The sequence below is a fragment of the Teleopsis dalmanni genome, chromosome 2 (genome assembly GCF_002237135.1).
Source record: "Teleopsis dalmanni isolate 2A chromosome 2, ASM223713v2, whole genome shotgun sequence".
NCBI lineage: Eukaryota > Metazoa > Arthropoda > Insecta > Diptera > Diopsidae > Teleopsis > Teleopsis dalmanni.
In genome coordinates, this window is record NC_051847.1 from 74708816 (window position 1) to 74720403 (window position 11588).

The window sequence follows — 11588 nt, forward strand, 5'->3', positions numbered from 1 at the left end:
AGACATTAGAAAGTCCATCAACTGCCGGTGTCGCTTTAGATGTAACCGTTGTAGATCTCTTAAGCGATTGTGCCGCTTATATAAATAGACAAAATTCCTCTGGAAGTAATTGCAGTGAAGAAAAAAAACAAAATAAATATCGTAATATAGCAGAAAAACCAGAAACAAATAATTGTCTACAAATTGCACCAACATCAATACAATTAATACAACCACAACTCATAACATTAAGTTTTCCAAACGACAGTGAAAGTATAACACAGTCTAAGCAAACAATTAATGCTATACCAGTACAAACCGTAAAGCCATTCATTTTACCTAAACCAGCAACTGCCACAGTAGCCAAACATCATAATACTTCAACTGCAAACAGTGCTGTTACTACAAATCATATCACAATAAACTCACCAAGTATTAACAATGAACCAAGTAGTGCTAGCCTCACGCCAACTTCACAATTGCCCATTAAAGAACGCTTGAAAGCTATACTTAATCAAAATAATAGACGCAGTATTGAAATTCCTATAAAAACCAATAATCGCCAGAGGACTATTGCCGGCAAAGCACACTATAAATTTGATGAAGATTGTATGGAGCGGCGACGTGCTGCTGCCACACGTTATCGAGTTAAAATGCGTAATGAACATAAAGATTTAAGAAGGAAAAATATTGAATTGCAAGCCGAAAACGAGAAGTTACGAAATCGTGTAAGTCAGTTGGAACAAATATTGAGTAAACAACAAACAATAGGTGCTCAACTATCTACAGATGGTAATATGTTTTAGAATTTTGTGTTTTAATTTTTTAAAACTAATAGTTTTTGTTCACTTTTTTAGGTACCAATAAATCAGCCATTTCTCTGATTAAATCAGAATTCGAGATTCCTTCATCAACGATTAAACTCGTAATGAAAATTCCAAAGATGGTTGTCACACCAAATGGTCCACCTCTTTTTCAAAATCCTATAACGTATAGTATTGAAAAGAAATAGTAGAGATTAAACTGTGTTCTTTTATATTTCCTAAGAAAATAATTAAATTGTTATTCTATGTTTTTAATGTTAAATATAATTTCACCGTTACTGTGCCATTAAAAGGAGAGCAAAGAGCTGTTCCTGAATTCTGATCAGTGTATATATAAAATAATAGTTTTATTTATAAAAGCAAACTATATCCTTAGAAGCTATATAATTTAAGTTATTTGGAATTGTAAAAATAAACCTTATAAAATATTTTCAAACAAATTAAACAAATTAAATTAAGTCAATACTTAAAAACAGTTTAAACAATATTCTATTGGGTGAACCAATATCCAAATGGGAATAAAATGCTAAAATTCTCTCGTGCCACATAGATGCTCACCCTAATGGCATCATGTTTGGTACCACCTTTTTTCTCAGATGGACTTCTTGATTCTTCTTATCATGTCTATAACGAAATCAATTGCAATCGGGCTAACATCAGTGAAGGCAAATATAATCGTAAACTAACAGCTCTTCACACAGATATAGTATTCTCAACGAAATCGTCTAATGAAGTTCTCAATACGTCTTCGTCTAATGTTACTTGCGAAGAACGACCCCGTGTAACAAAACTGTTCAATTCAAAGGTATTTTCTATTTAAGCTAGACCAGTATATTGGGTTATTGCAAGCATAGGACAATCAAAGAAGAGTTAATGAATAATGAACAACTTAACCGAAATTCTACGGTCTAATTTATTAAGTAAGGCCACTGAACAACATCAAATTATATACTAAAAAATAGGCAAAAATGGTTTTCCAATGTATTGTGTTGTCGCATCATTGTCCTTCCCTACTTAAATTCACTATGATATGGGTTTCTCTCTATTTAAATTTTTGACAGTTTGTACGTAGTTTACTATGACCTGGGTTTCACTGTATTCAAATTTTGGACAGTTTGTACGACAAATGCAGTTGTAGCTGCAGTGGGTGCGTACAATGCAAGACTGAATTATATTTTTACGTTTTCATTACAATATGTACAATAAAATAGGTCTGTTCCACGCGCTACTCGTAGTAATAGTACGTTTACATTGGCTCTTAATGACTGATTTAGGTCAAAAAATCACAACTGAAATCATATGATTGATTTCTGCGTACAAAATCTCATATGTGAAAATGACTAATATGGCGTTTAAACCAAAGAATCTCCTTTTTTTAGCTTCAATTAAGTATTTTTTGGGAAGTAGAAGTTAAATCGTTTTCAAGGGAATGCAACATTTGTTTACTTTTTTTTGTAAATATGTCAAAAACAGCTCTCTCAAACTGTCAAAATGCCATGAGTGAAAAGTTTCATCACTTCGAACGGAACGTTTCACCACCTTAAACGGTCTTCAATTTTTTTTACTACGAAAAAGTGAAAATTGGGTTTTGTTTAGGTTTTTTTGACAAGAGAAATGCGCCAAAAACTTAAAAATGCAGTCAAATCAAACTAAGCTATAAAAGGTAGTGACTAATATGGCGTTTACATTGGCCGAAAATGGCTCATTTTGAATGAGCCATATGAAAATGTTTACATTCGTTCTATTTCATTTGTTCTCATTTCAACAGCTGATTTTTCAACTTGCATGTTGATTTGATTGGCTGTGGCCAAAAAAAAATGTTGCATGAAGGTAAATATGCCTTCAACCTGTAAGTAAAAACTTAAAAACATATTTTTAACTTCGATTTTAAGTTACTTTTTGGGAAGTAAAAGTTCATAAAAAGAAGTGCATCGTTTTCAAGAAAATGCAACACACCAACATTTGTTTACCTTTTTTGTAAATATTTTAAAAAAACAGCTTTTTCAAAAACTGTCAAAATGCCATGAAGAGCTTCATTTAGGGTATGTTCAATGGCATTCCTTTGATTGGAAACGTATGTGGAATGGCATCGAACGTCATTTCATACAGAATGTGATAAAGAAGAAAATTGCTCATTTTTGCTTTTGAAATTTTATATGCAAGAATGAGCCATTCGATACTCATTTTCGATTTTTGACCAAAATGAGCCATTTTCGGCCAATGTAAACGCCGTATAAGTTTCTTTGAAAAAATAATTTTATTATTTATAAAAAATTTTAATTTTATTATTATCTGAGTTATTAATATTTGTAGATGGTGCGGAAAGGGTAATGGGATGTAAGTTATTTAAGCGAATATATGTATTTCCTAAATATGACGAAAATTAAAAAACAATAATTTATTAATGTGAATTTAAAATATATGTTTTATGGTTAATGTGATTTGTATGTTTTTATGTGTATATATACAATGTGTATAAATAATCGTCAAACGTGAAAAAATCTTCTGAGAAAACGAAGTGAAAAAGTTACATAAACGAGCCGCTGAAAATAAACACATTAAATAAATTATATTGCATCATATATAATATGTTAAAAAAATTGTGAACAGTCTAACTGCTTCCACAATTTATAACAACCCTGGTCAAAAAGTCATATGTAAAATGAACATAGCTACTGAGTAGAAAAATTCAACAATGCAAACGCAGCTGATTTCTGAATTGACCACACCAACAAAATTACCATAAACAGTGCATAATAATATAAATTTTTCATAACAACGTAAATTATGAAACGAAGAAGGTCGAAAAGTTATAAAATTTAAAAAGTGTGTAAATGTTAATGTAATTTATGAAATAACAAAAAAAGCAATGACTATTTGAATACACATTTGTGTAAATTGAAGAATTTTGTTTTGAATGTACGAAATATTGACGAGTTTCAACGGAGAAATTGAAGAAGAAATTATAAGATATAAAATAAAGTTGTCAACAAAAAAAAGGAGACTTTCTGTTAATGACGTCACATTAACTCTATTATGATATTTGGAATCATTTTAGCAGATATATATAAGGAAATAAAGAAACGATAATAAATAGTTTACAAGATGATGCAAGGAATTGAGGGCAAGGTTGTTGTTTTGGGCTCGAGAGGTGAGTACAGTATTAGCAAAAGTTATGTATATGTGCATATATGTATGTTAAATCCACAAAAAATTTAGTATTGGAATTGCCTTGGTTAATGCTTTCGAAGTGCCTTTCTTGTACAATGAAAAGTACAATAGAATATAAAGTATAAATAAACAGAAAATAAACCCCTCACGTTACACATTTAATTTAGTCATCAAATTCTGCTGACACAGTAGCTGCGTCCCTTCTTTTATTTATGAGCTAAGCAATGTGTGTTTTTTTGCTTGGCAATACAAAATGAAAACAAAAGCAGATAACAGATAAATTTTTTTGTAAATAAAAATAAACAAATAAAATTAACGGCTGCAGTTTTTATCAGTTGTAAGCGTTTAGTCTCAACAAATACGAGAGATATTCACAAATTTCACACAAACATTTAGTAAAACGACGCAAAATCGCTAAATGTGGTCAGCGAAAAGATATCTCCTGTTCAGCCATCGTAACCAACCGTCTAGCGATATAGTGAAATAATTAAATATGATATATGTTTGGCTATTAGAGGGATTACTGTTGGCCTTGTCTCAAGTATCTTATCATAAATTTGATATGCTGGGTAAATGTACTTCAAATACGTAAACAATGGAAATTGTATGTCTGGAACTAACTATTGTTTCTTCTATTGTTTAATTATTTAGAATATTTAATCTTTGTTTTGTTTACTTTAACGCTTTAATGCTTTAACTCTTTTGTTGTTTTAACCTAATTCGGGGAATTACATTTTATTGTATTTCTATCTCAGCAATAATTTGTCAATGCTTTGGTGGCAAACGTTCATGTTTGTTTCGCTAATGAAAAGAAAGAAATTTCAATTGTAAAATACATAAAATGTTTTATCTAAACAATCTTTATGAAACTGAAATTGTTTAGGTTTCTTAACTCCTCTAATCTGAAGAAGTACAAAACTTTTTAGATCGAACGACCTCTTAAATGTGATCGTGATGATTAATAAACTTTTATTATTTTATTATGCATATAAAACAATGTTATCATACAGTGAGACAACGAATAAAACAACTTTTTGTGTGGAATTTGATTTCATTCATCCACGTAGTCTCCATCAAGTGGTATACAAGATTAACTCCCTTCATCTTTGGCTTAAAAACATGCTTCAGTTTCCACGATACCTTTTTCATTGGAATAAAATCTCTTTACTTTTTGTCAGAATTCCACTTTATTCATCGACGTAGTCTCCATCAAGAGGCACACAACACTAACTCCCTTCATCAAGTCTCCATCAAGAGTTACACAAGACTAAGTTCCTTAAAGAATGATTTATCTTTGGCTCAAAAATATGCTTCAGTTTCCACGATGACTTTTTTGGAATCAAATCTCTTTAACTGTAGTATTTTTTTTGGGAACTACAAGCAGGTAGTAGGGCTAAATTAAGCTAATACGGTGAGTGTCAATGCAATTGGAAGTGTGATTTGTGCAATTTGGTCATATTAGCCAATGATTACACATTGTTTTGGTCAAAGAGGACTATTTCCTTTGTCAAATGGGATTATTTCTTCGTCATATACTCTCTTAAATCCGCCAAGAGTTTTTGGTCTAATGTCAACGAATATAGAACCTACTTCGAAAACTGTTTTCTCGTAAAAAAATGTTTATGCAAAATGAAGTCGACACCTTCTTTTAATTCTTTAAAGTGTCAGCTAGCTTAAAACTCCATTTTACGGTTTACTAAAATGATTTTGTGCTGTTTTCCGGTGTCACTATCTCTTTTGGGCGACCGGCATCATTGCATTCGGCATCATTGATGTTTGTACGGTCACGTTCAGCAAAACATTTATATACCATAAGTCTCGATGGAGCAGATCCGAGGGTCAAGCTTTTTATGTTACAGTACATTATCTCATAAAAAAACAGTCATAGCTAATCAAGCCATGAAGATGCTTTGAATCAATTGTTCTCAAAATATAAATAAAAGGGTCACTAAAACTAAATGAGTAACCGTTCAAATGTTTTTTTTCTTTCATTTGAAAAGTATCATTTCAAAGTTATGACTTTTTAAAATGATATAAATTTTTCATTGGTGTAGCCAATAATGTGTCATCATACCGACTTATTAGTCGACATGTTATATTTCTAGTACAGAGAAATACTTATTTTTTACATAAACTAAAATATGCAAGAATGCGATGACTAAAGCTTAAACTTAGCCAATGTAGGCGTACTGCTTTACTACGTCTTTACCTTTTAAGTCTTGTGTAGAACAATGAAAACACAGTGGTTAATTATTGAAAATGGTTCTATTGTTTTTTGAAGTTGTTTCCATGATGAACAATACATTTTTGTATTCGACTTAACCAATTTTTGAAACAGTTTTGCTACTCTAAAGTTGGTATCTCCAAAATCAGGGTTTTGAATGTCTCAATGGCCTATTCGGGCTTGCAAAAACGCCCGCCATGCATTTTTTTCTTAATGTTTGGTATCAAGTAGAAGTCATTAAGTGCTATGGTAAGTAGGGACTATTAGGCGGATTCGACATTTTGAGCGCCCAAAAATTCTTTTGCTTGAGTTGATATGTGGGAGCTCGTATTGCCGAGGTTAAGGATGATCTTCTTTTGACGGTTGTGGTTTTCTACTTCACACAGAGACTGTATCTGCAAGTATGTGTTATGATCGAACATATTAGACAGATTTGTTATTATATTAGATTTGCTTTTAATAGCTCAAATAATATTTAAAGCATTACAAAAAAGTATTTTATACTCACCATTACTTGACAATAATGCATCTTCAACTATTACTGTTATAGATGTTGTTTTACGCAGAAAGAAAACCATAATGCAAATTCTTCAAGATTTCATCAAATACATACATAACAGTTGTTCATTAATATATTTTTTTTATTTACTGTTTCTTCAATATTTATTTATTTAAACGTATTGTATTTTTGCAGGTGTTGGTAAAACCCATCTGGTGACGAAGTATCTAAAAAGACAACTTTTGAAAGACATAGGCCCAACTATATCTGCCACATTTTTTACATGCAAAGTAGTAATGGATAATGTGAAAGTGAAGCTCCAAGTAAGTTTGTGTATATAAATATTTCATATAATTATTTATGCATAAATTATACTTTATTTTTAGGTTCAGTGAACGATTAGGTTGCAAATACTTTTAGACTTCTGCTTATTTCGAATTATCTGACATTTCATTGATCAAGTCATGTATGAGTTGAAAAAAGTTTCTGTGTCCCATTTGAAGTAGCACACATATTATTGTATTCAATCTTATCTAATGCATTTCACGAGTCCGTCAAATAATTAGAATTGTAATACTCAATAGGTCTTTGTACAAGAAAAAATTATCAGTAATATTTTTGTGTTGATTATAAAATGTGCATTGGCAAAAGCATTTATTCATTGAGTTTTTCTCAATAAAAATACAGCGAAAAATTATACTCCATGCTTCGTTAAAAATTGCAACAAATGATTTAAAATTAAATTAATTAACAATGAAAGTATAGTGAAGTCGAAAGACATGAAATTAATTTTAATAAAGCATTTGTTAAGGGTCTTTTCAATTCGTTCAACTGCATATTATTGTTAGTCTTTTATGCAAGCTAAGGGAAAAACGAGAATTGATATACAATGCAGTTGTTATGTTTATAATTAAAATTACAAAAATTCTTGGAAATTTCTAGAAGTCATAATTTCATGTGATCAGATAGTTTTTAGTTTTTTTAAATGTTTTACTCAGTGCTTGGGACAATTACTCATGAGTGTCTTATTTATATTCTAACAGAATTTTATAAAACACAATTTGAATAAAAAATAATATAAATATAAATTGCAAACAAATGCATCGTTGTTAATATGAATCACATTTAAAAATATTTCAACTTTTAATAAACATTAATATATCTTTGTTATCAGTACAAAAATATTATCTCAGCTTCAGGTAATATTAAAAAAAAATACTAGAAAAAATGAAAATATATTAGATTGAAGTTTCATAGGTCATAAAAACCTCTTTTACTCGTTGCTGATTAATTATAATGACGATTATTTAACTTTTTAAACACTTTTCATATTCACAAGCAAAATGAGTATCTTCATATATCTGTAATTGTCTAATACATCTGTGTGAGATTATTTAAACATATATTTATTTTTTTGTTAATAGTTATTTTTATTCCAAAACATTTTACTTAAACTAATCTCAAAATAAGTAATTTGTTATTGCAAATATAGTATATAGCATATATTTGAAAAGCTATCTGTAACCAGCATAAGATTTCTAACGCTTCTAAACAATTTCTATTCATGTGCCACATTCAAATCTTCTATCTATAAGTAGAGACCTGAGTATCCATATATGCTTTTCTTTATCTATCATAAATGTATTAACACTGACCGTTATCGAGATAATACTATTGAATTCGATAATTCACAAGAGCAAACTTCCTTTTAAACCGAGTGTCTTTTTTAAGATCATATTTACAGTGCAAGAAGGTCATCAATATATCGGAAATTTCCAACTTGTTGCAGGAATCTTGCACTCGTGTATAAAATAAAATTTACCATTATGGACGTAATGTTAATGAGATCGTCGATTTACAATACCAAACTTTCTTCTAAACCGATGAAGTTTCTTTTTTAAGATTATGTTTACATCGCAAGCTTCGAATTTCCTTACTTTCAGTGTAGATATTTTTCCATATATCCATATATTTTTTGATTCGTATTATGATTATAATTACACTTACCGTTATGAAGGTAATAGGATTAAGATCGACAGAAGCAAACCTCCTAACCGAAGCAGTATTATTTTCTGAGATCATATTTACAATACAATCCGGTTCTCAATATTTTTATGTGAAAAAACGCAACTATCATTTGTATCAAGACAATATAGATTCACCTAAGAACAGTATATAATTATGTGTTGAACAGTTATTTGTCTCACATAAACAGATAAAATGTTAATGTGGGTACCAACTGTAACTGTACTCTAAATGATGTCATCCATCTATTCAACTGTCTGTTCAAAACTAATTTGAATCCAATTGACTTTTGGCTCCATTAACTATAACTATATTTTAACATATTCCTTTTTCTTATCATGTTATTCAGACTATCTTGGTCACGTCAAATTAATACCTGTCTATACCTTATATAAATAAGTTATGATATAGATTGGTTAGCATATAGAAAGGTTAAGATATCGGTAGGTTACGTTGTAGACAGGTTAGAAGATAGTCATGTTGGAAACAGAAGAATTTTAATTCCTTTTCAAAAAACCGTTTTGTAGAGTTTTCCACTTGATTTGATATTTATTATTAGTATGTTCCTTTTCGCAGATATTTCTAAATAATGTCATAAAATGGTTCAAATAGGATTATAGGAGAATTATAAATTTCTTCAAATAATCAATAAAATTGTTACTTTGCTGTTATAATTTTTTCATTAGGCACTTAACACCAACCTAGTTATTTGACAGTATTGCAATAATCAAATAAAATATTTTTTATATTATCTTTCGTACCGCTTGTAAATCTGAAAATGTTTGTTGTTGTAACCCGTTGTAAAGTCCCTTTGAAATGCATTGAACGGCACTTGGTCGTCGCTTGGCTTCGGGACTTCAATCCATATATTCTTAAAACTTCTGGAAATCGTACTCTTTGTTCTTTGTTTTATTTCAGTTAAGTAGACTTTCATTTAACAATACTTCACAAGTTGTGTTAATGTGTTTATATAGATATATTACTATATCAATAATAGGCTATTTAAATCTGTTGGTTATAGTGCACTAAGACAGCTAGATTGGATGTGAGTCTCAACCTAGACATTATAGATGACACCCAAATATGTGATATGTTGAGTTTGTCGCAAAAATACGAAAGAAAGTATATTTTTTTTATATCGGCTGTTGAATTTGCCCCTATTACGAGCTTAATTAGTATTTTATAGATAAAGCAATGTCTTAGTATTTCTACTACTCGATTTTTTGCCAACTTGCTATATAATCAATGTAGTTCGAAAGTGTATCTAGTTTTTAATTTATATTTCCTAATAACTCTATACATGTTTATACATATAACATAAATATCAAGTTTTTTACTCACCGTTTCTATTATTTCTCTAGATATGGGATACCGCTGGACAGGAACGATTCAAAGCTGTTGCACCGATGTATTATCGCAATGCCAATGCAGCTATTCTAGTCTTTGACTTGACACAGTATAAAAGTTTTACCGAAATCAAAATTTGGATACAAGAACTACATCGGAACGTACAAGATCCTATAATATTAGCATTGGTTGGTAATAAATTGGATTTGCATGCACAGCGTACTGTGTCGCGTGATGAAGCTTATCTGTTTGCCTCATCGATTGGCGCAAGTTATTTTGAAACATCAGCTGAAGTTGATCAAGGTCTGGAACAAGTTTTTCAAACGATAGCCTTAGGATTTGTACGACTAATGAAAGAGGGTAAAAGTCGGTCTTTACGTCAATTCGATTCATGCGACTCCATCACAGCATACACGAATAACAATACTGCCTTCAGTTATAGTTCAGCGGCTATGACTAACGGCAATGGCAGTTTTCAATTATCTGCTATACCAGTGGGCATACCAGTTGAGGGTGAAAATGTTAAGATTAGTGGTGTTGGAAGACAAGAAACTCCTTCTTGGAGTATTGAACATATAGCGTTAGGTGAGGTGGAACCCACGGGTAGTTGCTGTTATTAGGCTAGAAACAAAAATAATTTAAATTAGCACGCTAACTATTAGAAAATGTGATTTTTGTTTCGTATTAAAACACGAATTTATATTTTTTACTCTAGCTTTTAGCTTATCGAAAAATGTAAAGCAATCTTAAATTTAAGTTTATATTTTAAAGTAGGTGACATGGAGGATATGTTTAGTGAGATGAACTTTAAATATAATTTTAAAGCGAATATTGACATTACCATGATTGTAATAGTTATAACTTCTGAATATTGTAATGTATATAAAAGATATTTATTAATTTTTTATATTATATTTTCAAGTTTGTTATATTTATTAACTAATAAGACGCTTTTTTACTTGGCTTTTTTTTAAATTATTTATGTAAGAATATATAAATCAACATTATTTATATGATAATATTTAAATTAATAATAGTAGAAAAATATATTTATAATTTTGTTTGACCATTTTGTTGTTAGATATAAAAAGTTTATCAAAATATACAAAGATATTTTGAATTTTATGTAAACGTTTAGTTAAGTCTTAGGATATTAACGCTGTACCACCAAACAAATAATTAAATTTTACATATAAGCATGTACAAATTATAAACAAATTTACAAAAATGGATCAATTAATAACTAAAATTAATTATATCAAAAGAAATTTTTTTTGTGTTAAAAAGATATTTTAAAGCATATATATATATATATAAATGTATATATAGTTTATGTGAATAAATTCTTATATACCAAATTATTATTGTTTATTATAAGAAATAATTCCAAGTCTACTGATAATGGGTATTTGGCAAAACGCGAGACAGTTATAGGACGGTCAAAAATTCAATTAATTAAAAGTAATAAAAAAAATATTTGTTGTTCCAATTTCACTACTGTTCGATTAAATACTCTCTA

At 29.7% G+C, this 11588-nt stretch overlaps 2 protein-coding genes across 2 annotated transcripts in view; both read left to right on the forward strand.

Moving 5' to 3' along the window:
• The window catches only part of LOC119674867, a 1334-nt gene extending 177 nt beyond the window's left edge, over positions 1 to 1157 (forward strand). Inside the window, exons 2-3 of the mRNA XM_038086023.1 lie at positions 3 to 771; positions 837 to 1157. Coding sequence (XP_037941951.1) covers positions 3 to 771; positions 837 to 991 — 924 coding nt within the window. The 3' untranslated portion in view covers positions 992 to 1157. The remainder of the gene's footprint in view (positions 1 to 2; positions 772 to 836) is intronic.
• A 2297-nt stretch (positions 1158 to 3454) lies between these two features.
• LOC119684767 (ras-related protein RHN1-like) lies at positions 3455 to 10988 on the forward strand. The gene is made up of 3 exons (XM_038098881.1): positions 3455 to 3954; positions 6893 to 7020; positions 10084 to 10988. Exons 1-3 carry the CDS (start codon positions 3909 to 3911, stop codon positions 10687 to 10689), a joined length of 780 nt encoding a protein of 259 aa, XP_037954809.1. The 5' UTR covers positions 3455 to 3908; the 3' UTR covers positions 10690 to 10988.
• The last annotated feature ends 600 nt before the right edge of the window (positions 10989 to 11588 follow it).